The sequence below is a fragment of the Pelecanus crispus genome, chromosome 14 (genome assembly GCF_030463565.1).
Source record: "Pelecanus crispus isolate bPelCri1 chromosome 14, bPelCri1.pri, whole genome shotgun sequence".
Lineage (NCBI taxonomy): Eukaryota > Metazoa > Chordata > Aves > Pelecaniformes > Pelecanidae > Pelecanus > Pelecanus crispus.
Window position 1 is genome coordinate 9,822,339 of NC_134656.1, and position 19,171 is coordinate 9,841,509.

The 19,171-nt window shown below is 53.5% G+C and overlaps 1 protein-coding gene across 1 annotated transcript in view; it reads left to right on the top strand.

Moving 5' to 3' along the window:
• Positions 1 to 17,886, top strand: part of B4GALT5 (beta-1,4-galactosyltransferase 5) — a 36,249-nt gene extending 18,363 nt beyond the window's left edge. Inside the window, exons 2-9 of the mRNA XM_075721140.1 lie at positions 6,969 to 7,103; positions 11,537 to 11,650; positions 12,496 to 12,620; positions 13,256 to 13,372; positions 14,210 to 14,397; positions 14,614 to 14,736; positions 15,258 to 15,359; positions 17,644 to 17,886. Of these exons, the coding sequence (XP_075577255.1) occupies positions 6,969 to 7,103; positions 11,537 to 11,650; positions 12,496 to 12,620; positions 13,256 to 13,372; positions 14,210 to 14,397; positions 14,614 to 14,736; positions 15,258 to 15,359; positions 17,644 to 17,791 (1,052 nt within the window). The 3' untranslated portion in view covers positions 17,792 to 17,886. The remainder of the gene's footprint in view (positions 1 to 6,968; positions 7,104 to 11,536; positions 11,651 to 12,495; positions 12,621 to 13,255; positions 13,373 to 14,209; positions 14,398 to 14,613; positions 14,737 to 15,257; positions 15,360 to 17,643) is intronic.
• Positions 17,887 to 19,171: the final 1,285 nt, after the last annotated feature.

Here is a 19,171-nt window from a genome sequence, read left to right on the forward strand (position 1 = left end):
CTCTCCTGCAGCCGTGCCGATTCCCATAACCTGGGAGACGAGGAGTTGTCCCAAGCAGCCCGCATCCTTCCCTGCCTCAGGGGCAACGCTGGGGAGTATCTGCCTGCTCTTCCTCTCCCTTGCTTTCCCAAGCGTTCACTTAATTCTTATTTATTATTTTTTTTAACCAAAGCTCTCCCTCTGTTTCCTCATCCTGATCCTACATGAGCATCGGGCTCAAGCGTCAGGATTCCTGCTGCTTCGAGATGGTGTCCAGGACGCAGGAATTTCCACCACTTTGTCTCCTAATGAACCTAAGGAACAAACACTGAACTGTAAATGTTTGCTGTTGGCAGCCAGCAGCAGCCTGCGAGTGCTGCCAGCCAGAGAGGTTAGCAACCATTTCACTCCACCTGCTGAAGAGTCTTTTATTGCACATTTAACTGTGCGGTGTCCACAAGTGCCCAGCGAGCGCTGTGCTTTCATGCTCTCTGTGCGGAGAAATCTGCTGGCAGCTGATGCTCTTTTTCTCCTTAGAAGCGACTGCACTGACCCTGGCGAAGGGAGACGAGATGGGGAGGGCAGGCTGGCCCTGGATCGGGGGAGCTGCCCATTGCTGCGAAGAGGGAGGGATGGAAAATAAACAGGAGATGCAGTCATGTGCAATTGCATCTCCTGAACTGCAATTAAAGTAGGAGAGTCTGAATCTCGCTAGGAAGGGTAATATTTAACTTGGGCGAATGCTTGTTATGCTCTGTGCTCCAGCCTGCACGTGTCACTACGCCCTTCCTCGCGAAGAGGAATTACCGCGGAGCCCAGGGGGTTGAGCTGCTCGTGGGATTTGCAAAGCCCTGTCTGATCCTACAGCCATCCTCCGTGTTACTGCCCTGGTGCACGGGTAAACGGTCTCCTCTGGTTTCCCCACTCGCAGCATCGTCTGCGTGGAGCCGGCTGCTGTGTGTGGGTGTGCCTGCGCCTGGGTGACCCGGGGCTCAATCCCACTGCCGGCCCTGGCTGCTGCCGGGGTGTGGGGCTCCTTCCATGGGTGTCTTTGGTGCTGCAAATGCTCCGTGAGTTCCCTTGGCCTTCCGAGTTTTCCCATGTGTGCAGAGCGTGCCATGCTCCTCTTGCTGGGTATCCTAAAATCGGTGCAGTGTTCTTCAAAGTGAGTTGCACAAACACCTTAGCTCAGGCAGCTGTGGGATTGCAACTGAAAGTTGCTGTCTTAAATGTGTACCCGAACAATTTAGGGACTATTAGAATAATCTGAATTTTCTTCCCCCTTGCTGAAGCCTCCCCAGGGTCATTTTTCTCTAAGACAGTTCAGATGCAAACTCCCCATATTCAGGTTTCGGTCGAGCATCACTGCAGTCTCCCATCTTCCCCGCTTGCTTCGTGCACGTGCAGGCTGCAAACTTGCCAATTTTGGGGACGGGTGGTTTGTAATTACGATCTCCGTGCTGCTGCTGCGCTGTTAATTCTTAGACCACTTACCAAACTATTCCTTCCTGTGCTATTTATAGGTGAAGGGCTAAGTAACAGTGACGGCATTAATACTAAATTCCCTAAAACTAATAGGAACCTCTTATTTAATTGTTCTGGCACTCTGTACGTCTGGGGAATACGGTGCTGCTGGAAGGCTAATGGAGACAGAGGTCTTGTGGTGTGTTAGCGATGGGATGCTGCTAAATTTCCTAGTTAGGTTCTTTACGGGTCAAGACTACCATAACTGCCTGTCTGCTCCTTGGAGGCTTAGTTTGATTAAACCCCTTTGTATTGCTAATGTTAGTGGACCTGAACTGATGCTGGGGATCTGCTGGGAGAGCTTAACAAAAGGCTTGCTGTAGACATGACTCTGCTGGTTTCGCTGTCTCTGGGCCTTGTGGGAGGTGTTTATAGCTGGCAGGATCTCCCAGCCCTGGCAGGGTGCTGGGGGTGACCTGAGCACCCATCCCTGCTGCCTGCGGGACTCTCGCCCCTTCCCGAGTCTCTGTCGCATCTCCCGCATGCAGGCGTCCTGCAGGCTCTGCTGGGTGCTTTGTACCTGCTCTCAAAGTCCGGCAAATCGGTTCGTTTGGTGGCAGCTTCCCCCGTTGTACGTTGATTTCTGACTGTGTTGGTCGAGATGCAGGGCAGGGCAGGGGCTCGCGGCCGCAGCCCTTGCTGGGGTGGGCTCCAGCTGCTCCAGAGCCCCGGGTGCCAGCAGGAGAAGGCTGCGCGTTGCAGTGAGACCAGGATAAACTCAGAAACAGCCCCTCGGTGCTTCTGCAGCGCTGATGGACTAATGAACCGGGAAAAATGCTGAATGTGAAAAAGCCCTAAATCTCAAAGCAGAGGAAGACCCCGCTCCTTCCTCAGGAAAGCCTGGCCGCCGTGCTGGGTGCTGATACTGCTGCGGGCGTGCAGGGCTGCTGTGAGCCGCCTGGCCCCTCTTCCTGACCCCAGCCCTGGCGGCCGTCTCCCCTGGCACGGGGCCTGGGATACCGCGCCGTCCCCCGTGCCAGGGGTGTGCAGGAGGGTCCTTTTCCGCAGGTGGCGGAAGCGTGTTGGGGTCAGGAGCAAGACACGTCGGGTCCGTCCCCTTCCTGTGTGGGTAGCTGGCGTGGATCACGCTCAGACCTATTCTGAATCAACTCCTGAGCTGCAGATTACCCTGCTGCCTCTTCTAGTGCATATCATCAGTGAAATTAATTTTCCATGTGAGAGTCAGCTGTTTCTTGATTAGAAGTGCTCCGAAAATACCAACAGAGAAATGATTACAGGAAGCCTTTAGTGCTCATTTATATAATTGGACTTTACCTCCCTGGTTGAAGTTGTTGCATCCACTCCTGGCTCGGACAAGCACTTGCCCTCCCTGTTGCGTGTGAGCAGGGAGGTTGGGGTGCCGCACCCCGAGGGGTGCATCGGCCCTGGGGTGCAGCCGTGTGCCTCTGCTCCAGCTGGTGGCAAGCTGTAGGTCTGATACCATGGTTTCTACGTGTTTAAATCCCAGTGGGGTTGACCTGTCCTTTAACAGACTAACAAGAATAATCTTAAGGCAGTCATTTGGGGAAATGGAATCTTAAATTTTACTAATTTTCTGAGTGGGTAGTGAGGGTCTGCAGGCAATTTGTAGGACAAGGGGCATCTCCCCCTCTGCTGACAACAGCTGAAATCCCTCTCCTGTCCTTGTGCTGCTGCTCAGCAGCCGTAGCCGGGCTGTTATCACTGCGTGTATGTGGTCTGAAGCGCTGCGTGCTCAAATGGAAGAAAGGCCGGTGTCGTTTTCGAGATCATCCTGTGTGATGAGGTTAGCAATATCTCACAACACGGAGAAGTGCTTTCTGGCCGAACCCCGATTCGGGCCGAACGCGCCGCGAGTGTGCGCGTTGCTCCCCTGGCAGAGGGCAGCGGCGGGGATGCTCGGGGTCTCCGTCTGCCGCTGCTGCTGGCTCTGGCACCATGGCTCTGGGAAGCGCTGCCCCCCGGGTGCCGGGGCCCTGGGCTCTGTATGGTCAGGCTTAATAAATTCAAAATGGGGCCAATTTGCTCATCAGAAGCGAAGTAAACCAAGGACCGAGGTTTGGGTTCAGTACAGCGTTCCCAAATGTTGGTCCAGACCCAGCCCTGGCCAAGGCGTCCCCATGAGCTAATTTAAGCACCGTGTGGATACGGGGAGTGAAATGTTTTCAATAATGTGTTTCAAATCCGGTTTTCTGACCCGAATGAATTGCGTGTTCTGGATAAGCGTGGGTTTTGTGAAGCTTATCTCGTGGTGGCGGGTTGTTTTGGGGGCAGGAGAAGGGGCTCTCGTCCCTGGGCTGGGGTCGGTACGGCCATGGGGGGTTCTTGGCGTGTTGACGGCACAGCTCGTCCGTGGCCAGGTATCTCCTTAATCATCTGAGCACAGGGGTTAATATGTGAGCAGGCAGCCGGTGCCTTGCACAAAGCCGGCGCTGGTGCTGGCGCTCCCTGGGCCGGTGGCTGCTGTGACAGCCTGTTCGGGATTCCCACCGCAGCTCCGCGCGGGGCCGGCCCTGCAAGCCGTGCCGTGTGCCTGCGGCGAGGCCCTGCTCCGTCTGCCCGCCAAGGAGCGGGGAACAAACGCCGCTTTCACTGCGCCCGGCAAACCTCCCTCTTCCTTAAACTGAGCAGGGGTTGCGTGCTGATTTGTGTGTCTCCTGTTCTTTCACGCTTCACCAAACCTGGTTCTGCTTTATCCAACGAGTAGAAGGCATAACGAAGCAGAAAGCTAAATTACTTGTTCAACATCAGCGAGTTATGCCTTGCCACCGACTCAAACTCCACGCAGGCTGGAAAGCGGGAGCTTGCTGCCCCCCCTTATCAACAGCCTGGTCCCGATAAACATCTCGCTGAGTGGTTTCGGCTACCCTTTGCTGTGTGCAAAGAGGAGAGGAGCTGTCCCCCGGCTCTTGATTAGCCTGCTGGCTTTTTGGGAAGGGAGCTGGGCAGTCTCTAACCCTCGCTGTTTGCTGATGGCAGAGGTGGGGCGGTGCGGTACCGCTCCCCCTTGAGCCCGCACTCTGCTGTGCTTGCTCGGCTTTGGAGGATGCTGTTCCCATCGCTGGATGCGTTGGCTTGTGCTGCCTCCTGGTAGAGCCTTGCGGTGCTTCTGGCTGCAGCTTGGGGTGGATGCTGTCATTGGGGCAAGGCATTACAAATGCGTCCTTAGGAGCCATGTGCCCCAAGCATCAGCCCTTAATACGTTGCCTTTGCAACCGTGGCAGAGCTATGATGTGGGCTGATGAGCTGGAGGAGAAGCTGCCCAACTTCTACGTCTTGTGGTCATCTGGGAGACCTGGCCTGCGTGGGCAGGTCAGGCCAGAGCTGCCCTCTGCATCCTGCCCGAGGTCATGCCAGCCTGATTGCGTTGCTTGCTAACCACTAACCCCAAAATAGCCCATTGCTGTGAGCTTTCTTTCCCCCCCGCCCCGGAAACTCCTATTTCTCTAAGTCCTGGTTGGCAGCTGCCCGGCAAAGCCGGGGCTGGAACGCTGGTGCTGGGAGGCGATGGGGTTTCATGCTGAGCTCCGAGCAGGAGATGAGTCTGAGCGCGAGCATATGAAGGTTTTAGGGCTGAGTGTCAGGCTTTGCATGGGGAATTTCGGCTACATTTGCTTCTGGCCAGTGGTGCCGCATCAAAATGCGAGCTTTTCCTTGAGCTGTATCCCTTGGGGATCTGCAGATCTGCTAGAGCGAATTCCCCGTCGTTCTGAGCAGGAGCAGCCCTCGCTGCCTCTCGCTGTCATTGCAACAGGAGCATCATTGCCGAGAAACTGCAGCAGAGCGTGTGTTTATTTTACAGCTGCGGCTGCCCAGCCCGGCGGCCGCTCTGGATGCAGAGCTGGCCCCAGAAGAGGCGGGTGAGCAAAGAGGTTCGGGTGCAGCTTTGGCTGAGGCAGCTCCTGCTTGTTGCTGGCGTAGCCGCTGGCTTAAGGCGCCATTGCTGGCTCTACCATGAAGGGTACGTGTATGGGAAGGGAGAGGCTGGAAATAGGCCTTTAAAATTGCATTTCAAGCCATTTAGTTGCTGAGCGCTTAATGCAGCCCACCTCCTTCTTGCTGAAAATCTGGTGATTCCCCATGGCTCGGAGACAGGCTGGGCACGGGCGGCGTCTGGGCACGGTGTGGGGCTCCGTTGCCCTTTCAAATATTTAGTTAGCTGTGTGAAAACAAAATACGGTTGGGATTGGGAAATGCAGCTGGGCAGCCTTTCCGGAGGCTGGCTCAGTCTGTGGGTGTAAAAGGGGAAAGCAGGGCAGGGAGACCGGGGGCAGTGCGTCAGCGTGCGTACCGGCGGACAGCGTTCGGGGGGACCCTTGCTCTCCGACAGCGGTGCCACCTCCGGGGTGCCCTATCTAATCTGCGCTCCTGCTGACTCCAGCAATGACTGCACCTCCCTGGCGCGGGCAGCCGCTGGTTTCAGGCTATTACAGCTTGTGATACGCCTCTTGTAGAAACCACCCGCCTGATACGGACGTTTCCTTATGCAGGGTCTCTGTTGTTTCCTTGGCCTGGTGCCCTCTTCATCCCTCCCGGAGTGTCTTTTGACCTATTTTTTTAATCACTAGTGTAGAATTGGCCTTCTAGATCTCCCCTCCTCCTTGTTTTCAAATCAAGATTTTTTTTTTTTCTTTTCCCCTTCATTCTTAAGCCTACAACCCCGCTGCAGGGGGGCCGTGGCTGGCTCTGCGGCGCTGGTGAGGGGTGCTGTGGCGTGCACGGTGCTGTCCCGCCGTCCCTCGGGGTGGCCGTCCCGCCGTCCCTGCGGGCGCTGCTGGTGACACAGGGCTGTGCTTGCTGCTGTCTGCTATGGGGCCCGTCCCTGCCAGCCCCAGCTGTCAGCTGAGACCAAAACCGGAGTAGGCTCTGCCTGAGCAGTGCCCAGGCACGGCGTCGGCGGGAGCGGAGGAAGAGACCTGGCTGGGGGGGGGCTGGCCCCGGGGCCTCAGGGAGCTTGTGCTGCAAAATGCTGCCTGCTCTGGGGCGTACGGGTTGCCGGTGGGCTCGGAGACTGGCAGTGGGATGTGTTTTTGTGGTGCCCATTGAGGTACCTCTGCCAAGCAAGTGTCAACCCTTGGTGCTGCAGCCTAGGAATGAACGCCCCCCTCCAGGCGTGCCGCTTAGTTTCCTGTTGTAATGACATTTCCTAATTAAACCTCCCTACTTAGGCAGCAAAAGGTGCTGCTGTTTAAGCCGCAATGCTGCATTACAGTCTGCATTGTGAGGTCTAGCTGGGTACGTTCCCCTTATTAATCAGCCGGCTTTCCAAACGTGCCTTACGCTCCGCTTCCCAACTCTGTGCCCCTTCCCAGCTCCCGTCAGGCAACCGAGGCACATGCGACCTGGGGATCCTCCTGGCAGGAGGGAGCTGAAACCAAGCAGAACGCTGGGAATGCTTCCAAAAGACTCCTATTTTTCTTTCCTACAAAAGCTGGTGCTCATGGAAATACCCCTTTTTTTTTTTTTTTCTTCCCTCTCCCTTGCAGTGAACACCTACCTCTTCATGATGCAAGCCCAAGGCATCATGATTCGTGAAAACATGCGAACAATAGGAGCTCAGGTGTACGAGCAGGTGGTCCGCAGTGCCTATGCCAAGAGGAACAGCAGCGTGAATGACTCAGGTATTTCTTGAATAATTGTCATTTTGATCAAAGGTTCCATTTGCATTGGAAATCGAGATGACCTGAACCGCTCTCTCTTGAAGGAATTAATTTATGCTGGTAAATGCAGGGTGGGAACTTTAAGTGGCTTCTTTTTTATTTTTTATGTATATAAATATATATTATATATAACATACAAATACATATTATATATAGAATTACTGTCTAGATATACACTATATATTAAAAAATTACATTCACTTCTTTATATATATATATGTAAAAAAAATTCAAATGCTCCTAACTTGTATAAGGGCTGAAAATCTTGAACAGTCTCAAATGATGGCATGTTGAGCTGAAAACCTCTTTGCTTTCCAGGAATTCAGCTTGTTAACTTCAACCAGTCTAAGGGTAAGCACTTTCAAATTCAGTGCAGGGATCAGGTTTCGTATTTAAAAACATAACTTCCCAGGCGCATGCGTGCGCAGAGCCCAGGCTCCGTGCACGTGGAGGAGCCTGTGCTCGTAAGCTTCGCTCTTCCCGTGCAGGGATGAACTGAGATGACTTGGCTGGAGATCTGCCACAAATAATATATTGAACTTTGGGCAGAATGCAGGGAGCAGAGTCGCAGGCTCCCACTCCCAGGCTGTTCATCATCCATAATATAAAGCTGATAACAGGGTTACAAGTTTTGGTGTCAATGTGGTGCAGTGAAGCATAAATGCACGTGGCTGTGTGCAAGCCAGGGTGGGGCATTGCCTCCGGGCCGATGTGACACCGAGTGCGTACCTTCCCCGTTGACGTGCCACCGGCGTGTCGCGCTGCTGCCGTGGACATCAGGCTGCGGCAGTGCCGGGGAGCTCAGCCTCTCCACTGCGGGGCTTCGTCAGCAGGGGTTGATAGAGTTTTACAAGGCAAGATTGTTTTCTTATTAATAAAAAATACAATCCGTGTCCTTGCTGCCCAGCCCGCTGAGGAGCGAGTGGTGTGGCTGCCGGTTCAGCTGTACTCTGACCGGGGATGGGCACGGGAGGGGAGCGATCAACTTGCGCAAGAGATCGACGCCCCGGATGACCTCCTCTCCCTGCCAAAGCCGGCCGGGTCTGCCAGCTCGGGCTATTTTTAAGGCTGGAAACATCAAGTAAAGCAGACATGAGGTGAGGAAGTAGCTGATCCCCCGAGGGAAGGAGGGTTGGACGGTCCATCGCTGCTGCTCGTGGTGATAAGATCCTCTGTCCCACTGAGGTCCTGGCCCTCAGTGCTCTGAGCCCTCCGAAAATCTGCTGTGCGCTCCTGCTGCCTGCAGCAGGCAGGGAAATGGTTACCACGTTAGCAGCAGCGATACTGGTACTGCAGCTACCGAAATAACTGGCTTTCCTTGGGCCTCGGGTCCATCCCAGTCTGTAGGCATGGGCTGGTACCCGTCTTGCCCAAGAGCTCCGGCTGCGAGGACGGTTTTAACCCATACAAGCGCTACGCACTGTCCTTGGGCAGCCTTCCCTGGCAGGCAGGTCAAAGCAGACGCATGACGGATGGCAGTGACATCTGGAAGGCACACGGTGCTGTGGCCGCAAGGACTGTATTAACACCGCGATCAGGATCTTCCCTTCCTGGCTCTGGTTTTGGGTGCCTCGGTGGGATCTGGGTGGGTGGCACTGCCCGGTTAGTACATCCTCCCCATGCTGCTGCGGGCAGCGTGACGGCCAGGAGAGTGAACCCGCCTGGTACGGCTGCAGGGAGGGGACCAGCAAAGCCCCTGAGCGTCCCCATCGTGGCTCAGAGCTGCTGGGAGCAGCTCCTGGGCTCTCCTGTCCCCGTCCTACCCCGCAGGCAGCAGTGGGTGTCGTGTCCCTGCGCATCCCTACGTCCTTTCCCCTCTTCCCGGGAAAGGTGTGTGGAAAGGCAGGGATGCTGCTGCCAAGGGTGAGCTGGCACAGGTGACAAAACGATTTGGGCAGTAGAAGACCCTGTGGCCCCTCTCTGGTTGTCCCTGCCCCAGCTGCATGGCAGTGCCGGGAAGTAGGAGGTCGCTGATGCTGTCTGAGCTGCAGCCTCTCCCGTGGGTCACGCGCGGCCCTGGCAAGGGGCTGGCGGGCAGCAGCAGTTTGTGCAGTGCTGCCTTGGGTGTGTATCCTCCCGGGACCTGTGGCTTTAATTTCTGGGCAGATTTCTTAAAAATGTGATATCCCATCCTGAATGGCAAGGTGACCAAGCACAGGGGGGTCTGCTGCAAGCACAGTGTGCTTCTGCACATCTGTCCACATTTATCCTTTGCCTTTATTTCCACCCCCCCGTCTTCTATTAAAATGAGGAAGTAGTTTATAACTTTTTTCAGCATTTGCCCAATAGAAGCAGTAATAGGTTTCCTCTTTGGTGAGCCAAGAGGGGTCCCTTCTGTGCTTCCACAAGCAAAAAAGGTAGCCTGTTGTGCAAAAAAGGGGAGTTCAGCTTCACCGTGTGTTGTCAGCTGGACTGGGTATTGAGAGTGTCTCTGGTGATAGGAGTTTAATGGGAACCTGGTTATTAAAATTTAGAGCAGCATCAAGCATCCAAAATAATGTCTATTGTACTTGAAAAGCACTTAGATTCTGTTTACAAGTCCATCTTGTGTCTGAGGTAGATAGTCTGGGTACCACTTACTTGAGCAGATAAATGGTATTAATGCCGTGATGGTAGGTACTAGCACAATAAAGCAAGCTGAAATATCAGGGCAGCATGAGTTGTCCCAGTTGATTTAAATGAAAGATTTTGACCTTGCAGGTAAAGGCAACCTTGTCACTAGATTTTTTTTTTTTTTTTTTCCTTGATATATCATTAATGTGATTATTAGATGCAGCATTTCTGCTATGGAGAATATACTATGCTTATGCAGTTTCTTAAATGTCCCTATCCTTAAATATGACTTAGATTCTTAACTTTTAATCTTAGCTGATTCATTCACTTCACTACATTCTAATTCTGGGTTTGTTAAATTGCTCTCACTGTAAAATGTGTGAAACGTTTTTGCTATCAATATATTTTTGAAACTAAATGTACGCTTAATTTGAAAGGTTATAGCTGCTGGTTTTAAAAAAAAAAAAAATCTGAATTTTGCACTGAGTTCGGTAAAATAACTTAAAAATCTGGCTCCCTGCTGTAAATCTACTGTTTGCTGATGGCTCCCCTGCAGCCCTGTGTCCCAGGCCTTGCAGAGCTGCTTGGACAACTCTCAGGGGGCGGCGGGGGGGACGCTAGACCTTCTGTTGTCTCTGGGTGCCTGGATGCCAGTTGGTTTGTACTGTGCTCATGTGAAACCAGCTCTGCTCTTGCTCTGAGTCAGCCCAGTCGATGTCAGCCCCGTGGCGTGCCTCTGCAGCCAGCTGCTGCAGGAATGCCTGTGCACCGTAAGGTAATTGGAAAGGACGAGCCCTTTTTGTCCTGGTAGGGCTGGGGGCTGCCCGTGGTGGGACTGGGTGGCCTCGGCCCTAAACAGCCACCTGCCAGGTCCTTGGTGGGGTGTAAGGTTGGTGCTGCTGCCCTGTGTGCTGTGGGGCCAAAAGGGCAGCTCTCCGCTAAGCATCTGATGCTCAGAGAAAGTGGAGAGGCAGCTGACGCCTTAGTGCAGGTGGGGAACTTGATTCTAGTGCCTAAAATAAAGGTCATACTTGACTAAACTTGCTTTATGCAAAGCTGGTGACTTTTACTGTAGAAAGCAGAAGTTCACGGTTATGTGAAAAGCTCCTTAAAACATCTACAGGTGTAACAGGCTGGAGAGGCTTCACCCAGGAGGTAGAAGGATGCAGGGAGACGAGGGGGCTGGAGAAATGCGCTGTGCTAGGCACTGCAGTGACTGCTGGGGCGCGGGGCTCCTCTGCCCTTGCGTGATGCAAACCGGAGGAAAAGCCGCGTGTAACGCGATAGTCTGTCTTGATCCGCTGAGGACGCGAGGCAGGATTTCCCTGCGCGGGCGCTGTGCTGGTGGTCCTCGCCGGCGCTGGGGTCTGCCTGGGGACTCCCCTCCCTGCACCCCTGTCAGGAAGGGACCCGCTGGAGGAGCACGTCCCCTCCCGCTGTGCTGTGGTCCTTCGGGGACAAGGTGCTGAGTAGCTTTTCCTTCCAAGGGCTGTGCGCTCCTTCTCTTTGAGCTGTTTGTGATACCTAAAGGTGACGTTCACAATTCCTTCTCTGGCCAGTAAATGTGAAGGTTTCTTTGGCATGGCCTCATCTAACAGCCAGAGCTGCTCCAGCCGTCCCACAGCAGGCGCCTGAGGATGGGGTGAGCACGCAGCTGGGTTGCAAGTCTAGGGCTCGTGCTGCGTGGGGACATTCATGTCCCCTCATGCCATCGGGGACATCCCCAGCTGCAGGTGGCTGTGAAGTCTGCTCACAGTGGCATGGGAAGGTGCCTGGAAACAACAAAGACCTGCAGCTCAAATGTAGACTTTTCTCTTTTCTGTTCTATTTCCCTTCCCCAGATTATCCTCTTGATCTGAATCACAATGAAACCTTTCTGCAAGCCACAACATTTCTTCCTGAAGACTTTACCTACTTCCCCAACCACACTTGTCCCGAGAGGCTCCCTTCTATGAGTGAGTAGCATCCTGACAGCCCTGTACCCATCTCCTGCTCGCCGTGGCTTTGGAGGGCACATCGTGGCATTCCCCAGCTCACCGGCATTGCACCTTTCCCTGCTGGGCACCTGGGGATGAATGGGAGCACTGTTCGGAGCCCGGTCCCCTCCTGGGAAATCATTGTTTATCCACTCACACAAATTAATCCCTGCTGCGTCGGAGGCACGTATCCCTGCCGAAGCAGGAGCCCATCACTTGGCAAATGCAAACAAAAGAGGGATTGTGTGCTGGGAGCCGGTGAAAAGGCTTGGCCAGCCCTTTTCCAGGGGCAGCGGCGGCGAGGAGGCTCCCGTGCAGCGCTGCCGGTCCCAGCCCTGCGCTGTGCTGGGTACAGCTGGGCTGGGGCTGGGGCGGGAGACAGGAGCTGCAGTCAGGAGAAATGCTTCCACCAAAGCGATATTGCAGTGGAAAATCGGGCTTTTGGGGGGTAAATGTTTCCTAAAAGGGGAAAAGTGCTCTCTGCTGAGGCGCATGCAGGGTTTTGTGTGTGCTGGAAACCAGCATGGAGGAGCAAGGGGGTGTCCTGGCTGCTGCAGGTCTCTGATGGAGAGCTGCATCCGACAGCAGCCACGAAGGCTGAACAGAACCCAGCTGCCAAGGAGATGGAGGTGTTGGGAGTCATGCCAGCAGCGTTTCCTAATCATTTTTGTCGGTGCTTGGGGAAAAGAAGAGGCTGCCTGCGTTCAGTGCTGGGGACCGCAGGCAGGGATGCAGCAGAGCGCTGCCCCGAGCAGGCACCGAGCCGCCCCAGGACCACGGCAGTTCCTGACCCCCTCCTCTGCTTCTCCCTGCTGCCTCCACAGAGGGCCCCATCGATGTAAATATGAGCGAGATCACGATGGAGGATATCCACCAGTTTTTCTCAAAAGACCCTTCCATCAAGCTGGGCGGCCACTGGAAGCCGAGCGACTGCCTGCCTCGCTGGAAGGTAAGCGGGGAGCTGGGGAGCCCCATGTCCCTGCTGAGCATGGAGGGTCCCAGGCTGGTGGTGGGAGGACGTTAATGGGAACGTCTGATGTGCTGAAGCTCCGGAGCGGGGGGCAAATGCTGCTTAGGGGCCGCTTTAGCGATGCGCGAGTCAGCTCTGAGCTTCTGCGCCGACTGCTAAGGAGGCAGGCAGGGAGCTCGCCTGCCTGCTCCCCGCCGCCCAGCCTCCCGCTCCCCGCCGCGCTGTCTGGGGCACGGTTTGACCTGGAGAGGCGAGGTGGCACCGCTGGGACTCCGTCCCCAAGGGGAGGTGGCTTAGGGCAGCACGGTAGCAGGGCCTGGCCCCGTTCCCGCTGTCCCCAGAGCTGGGCAGAGGCGGCGGGGGGGCTGTGCTGGTCTCCCTCCCACTCAAGGTTACACTGAATTTCCCCAAAGCAACAATTCCCCCAAAAGCGAATAGGAAATCCATGTCTGGGGGTTTGGAAGGGTTTCAGCCCTGCACAGGAGAGGTGAGACATCACGTTTAGTGCCGCTTCCCCTCATAACGCCAGCCAGTCCTGCTCCCCAGCCCGGGGCTCGGTGGGCGGCCAGAGCCGCTGGTGCGGTGCAGTAAGAGCTGTGTTCTCTCCCTGGCAGGTGGCGATCCTGATCCCATTCCGCAATCGATACGAGCATCTTCCCGTCCTCTTCAGACACCTTATTCCCATGCTGCAGCGGCAACGTTTACAGTTCGCCTTCTATGTTGTGGAACAAGTGAGTGAGCCCTGGGGCGGTTGGGGCGGCAGCCGCTGGGGCAGGGACGTGCTGCGCTAGAAACGTGTCTGCTGGAGCTTCAGCGGCAGCCAAAGCTGCAAGCGTAGCTCTGCTCTGTGTCCCAAGGCATTTACCTACCAGATCACATCATTTAAAGGTTTGGAGTGCATGTTGGAATGTTTAGGTTGTCCTATTCTGCCTAAAAGTGGTACAGCTGAGAGGTGGGCCCAAAAATGGCTGAGTTTATCTAAAAAAAAAAAAAGTAGAGATTCAGTTTTTTATAAAAATTCTGTATTGGAGGAGATATTTTAGAAAAAGACAACTTTGAAACAAGTATTTGCATTTTAAATAATGCTTTGTTATTTTTGTATCTCTGTAGTAGTTCTGAGGAGCATCCCCTAGGCACAGGAATGGCCTGACCAGAGTTACGCATTTCGTGTCTGGGCAGGATCTAGAAGACTTTCATGAGCGTAAAACATAAGACTGTAATTTGATGTGTAGGTGAACCTGTCACTTAAGCTATCCGGCTTTATCCACCCAGTAAATACACCTCCATATTTAGCTCTATCTTAAAAAGATTGATGAAAAATTTTTTTTTTCAAGTGTCTGAGTAATAAGACTTTAGCATCTTTATTTTTGCTCCTGCACAGTAAATTGAATATTCAAAGTCTTGCTGCTTGATCTCACTAGTCTGTCAGTCCCAATGCATCATTTCCTTTTGTGGCACTGACGTGGGAGCTGGTTGCCCTCTGCAGTTTTCTAGACAAGACTGAGAATGCACATGCCGAGCACGAACTGCACGGGGCTCCCCTTGAGAAGGAACTTTTTCTCTCCTAGGCTGGAAACCAACCCTTTAACCGTGCCATGCTCTTCAATGTTGGCTTTCGGGAAGCAATGAAGGACTTGGACTGGGACTGTCTCATCTTTCACGATGTGGACCACATACCAGAAAACGACCGTAACTATTATGGGTGTGGACAGATGCCGAGGCACTTTGCAGCCAAGCTGGATAAGTACATGTATCTGTAAGTCCTGTTCTTCCTCTGCGCTACAGTAATAGCTAAGGAGCCAGTGTTATGTTTTGGTTTGGTTTGTTTTTTTTTTAAAAGGCGGAAGATGAATCTTTGTTTCTCAGGCTTTGTGCAAAGTGAACGTGAGAGGGGGATAGAGGCTTTTCCCATTGCAAGTGGGAGAGCTGCAGTGCTGGCAGGCTCTGCCCTAACCCCTTCTCTCCCGCTTAGGCTCCCTTACAATGAGTTCTTCGGTGGGGTGAGCGGCCTGACTGTCGAGCAGTTTCAGAAGATCAATGGTTTCCCTAATGCCTTCTGGGGCTGGGGCGGCGAAGACGATGACCTCTGGAACAGGTATGGACTCAGCTGGCATCCCTGAACTCCGCTCCTGGTGGTGGCTCTGCGAGCCAAGCTTTGCACGGGCTGCAGAGGAAAGTGGTGTCACCTCTGCAGCCGGTGCTGGGCTTGCTGCACCCGCTTTACCCGGGCTGGGGGAGAGCCAGCCCGGCTGTGGTGGCTCGGTGGGAATGGCGGCCGCTCCGGCATGCACAGGCAGTGGGTTGGAGGCAAACAGAGAAGCACTGGTTGGGAAATCGTTGCCTTTGTGTGCAATGTCCCATGCTGCTAAAATCAAACTGGTCTCGGCTGAGGTTCTGAAGCCTTGAGGTGCCGAGTGCCATGGGACTTGCGTGGAGCCCAGGCTGGAGCTGGGGAGGTTTGCATAGCTTATCTGCTGGGTGGAAAGGCAAAGCTGCTGTAGGAGCCCCAAGCACGCCAACTGTGCAGCCCTGGCAAGCACTGATGGCACAGCAAATGCAACAGTTGATTTTTTTTTTTAATTATTATTAATTTTATTTCTTCCCTTTCTAATGCAGAGTGCAGTATGCAGGCTACTCAGTGACTCGACCAGAAGGAGACACAGGGAAATACAAATCAATTCCCCACCATCATCGGGGAGAAGTGCAGTTCCTAGGAAGGCAAGTAATTTTTTTTTCTTTTTTTTTCTTTTTTTTTTTTTTTTAAGAATCCCAAAGCCCTTCACAAAGTCCATACCATGTACAAAGCTCTCTGCAGCTGTTTGAGGGCAGTAGCAGCCTTAACTCATGAACTAACTGTGGGGAGATGGAGGCAGAGCACTGCCTGGATTTCTTCATCGCTGTGTTTTATACCCTGCAGCCCTGTGACGAGGGGTCCTTGCGTTGTGGCTGTAGCTGCTTGGATGCCATCCAAAAGAGGGGGTTGTCAGCATGGCAGGCTGGGGGCCTGTTCTGTATCCCCAGGGGGATGTTCCTAGAAGGGTGGCTAATGCCAGATGTCAGAGAAGCTTCTGTGTTTCTAGAAGGGCCTGATCTAAGTGGTGAAGGAGGCATTGCTCAGCCTGCGGAAGGCAGGGAGTGGGGGCTCTCCTGGCCTGTGGCTGCTAAAGCATCAGGCGTCCCTGGGAACGCTAACCAAGTCCAGTAGCAACACCCTGGGTTTGCACTACAAAGGCAGTTTCTGTTGCAGAAGCAATGTCCCCCTGCAGTGTTGTTACTCAGTAGTGGACACTTCGTCTTTTTTCTCAAAAAGCTAAGTTCTCCCTGGAGCTTTCCAGGAGGGCTTTGACCCCTTCCTCCAGCAGCCAGGCTTGTTTTGGGGAGTATGAGGGTTGGTCAAATAGCTGTTTTTGACAGGGGACCTTGGGGGAATTTGAGTCTTCCAAAAACTGTGCAACAGAAAACCAGAGAAATACCTTTTTCATGAACAACTGCAGGAATTAACAGTCGTAGGTGATGAGCTGCTGGACAGTGCAAGCTCTGCTCTGCAGAGGGGCTCCTGGCTGCTGCTGGCAGAAGGGGCAGCAAGGAGGGTTTATGTTGCAGATACAATTTGCGCTATCTGCTGGTCTGGTTTTACAGAAGACTCATTTTCGGTGGAGTTTCCAATGAGGATATGTCATCTTTAGCCCTAGTTTTCATTTCTCTGTCGGACACAATGCAGCCAGTTAGACATGCTTATCGTGTTTCACTCTTGAAAAAGAGAAGTCTGTTTTGCCTTAAAAAGCCATATTTAGTCAAACCCTTGAAGCATGGAAGGCTGGGAGTGCAGTGGGATTGAGCTCTTGTTCCTGACGCTTCCCTGGTCTCCTCCCGGCTCCAGCCAGGAGCCCAGCTCAATGGCAGGAGCGGTGGGTCAGCGCTGCAGGAGCGGGGGTCTGCGGTGACGATGGGCAAGGCAGTCCTGTGTGCACTGCTGCCTCTGGAGCCCGAGGGCCAGCCTGGGCGAAGCTTAGCAATAGATACCCTCTGTGCCCTGCCTCTGAAATCTCTGCTTCCCTCTGCTCTGCACTTACCTGCAGGCAAGTACTAACTGCTGCCGTCTGAAAGCCCTGCTGCTTCTCCCACCCGAGCAGGGAGCAGGGGGACCCAACACCTCCACTGTGGAGAAGGAAAGTGTTCATCAAAGTGCTGAGTGTCCTGCCCATGTCCTGATGCTGTGAACTCTCTGCAGCCAGTTTTGGCACTTCCCTCTCCACTTTGACACAGTCTCGCTCTTCCTCCTAGCACACCCATTCCCTAGTGCTTTTTCTGTCCCCAGGTCCCAGCCCAGCTCCCACTCGCCCTGGTGCTGCCAGGCTCCCAGAAAGTCAGTGTCCTGTCCTGCCGAGATGTTTCTACTTGGATATTTTATTCTTTTTCTCTCCCACCTTAGCCCTTATATCTCATCATGCTGCCCCTAAATTTAGGTGAGGCTTTTTTTGTGCACCAGCTGCAGTTTCCTTCCCCAAACCATCCTCCTTCTAGTTTTACTTCCTCATCCCCCATCCCTTGAACTAAACCCATTAGTTCTGCTCTTGTTTCTGGTCCGGTTTCTTAAAAATGGAAAGGACCACATCACCCATCAGCTGCTTTTCTCCAGCCAAAAGCATCCTGGTGAGGGCTTGGCAGGACCCCGCCGAGCTCAGCTGCCTCCTGGGATCGGGACCTGCAGGCTGTGGGCAGGAGTTAGGGGTTGTTTTGGCTGCTGGGTGTTTGCTGGGCTGCCTGGTGGCACAGAGAGCATTTTGCTTTTCATCAAGCAGTGGACTATAATTTTGTGAGGTCTGGGATGTTTACCTGCTAGGAGTATAGAAACAAATGATGGCCATCTTTCTTAAGGGCTCAGAAATTTGCTGGCTTTTAGCTGCTGATGGGACTGGCTGTTTTAGTTGTCTTGGGTGGACTTTGCAGGGCTCTGCGGGATATGTGGAAGTGACTCTGGCCTCTGGTTCCTCTTGCACAGGTACGCCTTGCTGAGGAAGTCGAAAGAAAGGCAAGCCCTGGACGGCCTCAATAACTTGAACTACTTTCCAAACGTCACGTATGACGCCTTGTATAAGAACATCACTGTTAACCTGACACCGGAGCTGGCTCTGGTGACCGAATATTAAGAGGAGAAAATAACTTTCCTCTGCCCTTCACCAAGAAAGCACCACGCTAGACTTTCTTTTCCAAGGGTTATCGAGGACAAGCAACACTTTGAATAATGAAGGATCACAGTATTTTGGAGAATAAGGCTGAAAGTGCACGCACAAATTGCCCTAGCTGTACCAATCCAGCCCGATACTCGTGCAGCGAGCTCAGCAGTCTCTTTCTTTTTTCTGCCACTTGCTTTCTGAGTTTCAGGACAACAGTTCGACCTGCTGCTCTCGTCTCCACATTCCTCCTCCAGCAATCTCCGGCACCGGGACTCACCTCAGACAAGCTTTTTCCTCCGGGAAGTGGCTCAGCTGAGAGACTCTGGCTTCCCGACAGCAAACGTCGGGAGCGATTTGGTCATCGACTGCCCTGGTGGGAGATCAAACGACTTCTGATACTGTTCTTCTATGTCTGTGCAGTTTTTTAAATGACCTGCTTGAAGTGTATACAACAGAATCGCTTCTTAAAGAAGTGTAAGTGTAAATATGCTGTGTAAATTGCCCCTTTTTATTTTCCTCCTGTGGCTCAAATCCAAGCTAGAGGTTTACATACAGTCACTCATTTTAGTCCTGAATTCTGTAAACACTTGTGTGTGCATCACTGTACTTGTGCAAGGTGTTCCCTTTTAAGCCAGTGAGACTGCTTGCATGATTTAAGCTGTGCATATGCAGAAATGTTCGTGGGACAGGGCCCTAAACTTTCCAATGTAGCGGATGAGAAATGCAGCAGTGTCATCGCTCATTCCAGAAACCACGGGGGTGGCTTTTTCCAGGCAGAGTGAGGAAATGGGAGTGTTTATGGAAAAACTCCCCTTTCTGTCATTTTTTTTGTAACATGATGTGCAAATGAATCCAGAAGCCATGCAGAAGAAGATCCCTTGCCTGTTGCCGTGTATCGCGCTGACGGCAAGCGCGAGCTTGGCAGATTGCTCAAGAGCTCGCGTCCACGCTGCTGCGGGAAGCGCAGCCCCAGGTCAGCTGCTCCTGCCCACGTGCCGCCCTCGGGACGGGGCAGCTGGCCGCACCGCACTGAGCCCCCCCCGGACCGGCAGCCCCCTGCCGTCACTCCTATAATGTGACGGTATGGTTTGGGAGGTTGTTTTATTTTGTATTTATTGTGTAAATCTAGCAGCATGCTGAAGTGCTGTCAGTCAGAGCCAGGCAGTGCGCTTGGTTATCGCCGTCAGCACCTGGCAGCGCTTGCACAAGCCCAGCTGGTGGGGCAGGTTGTCGCAGGTTAGGGAGAGTGAGAGAAATGAAGGACACACGAATCAAACTCACGAAGAAATGAGGACTGGGAACCAGAGAGCTTGGTCTGATGCCCCATCCAACCCGGAGTGCCCCCTGCCTTCT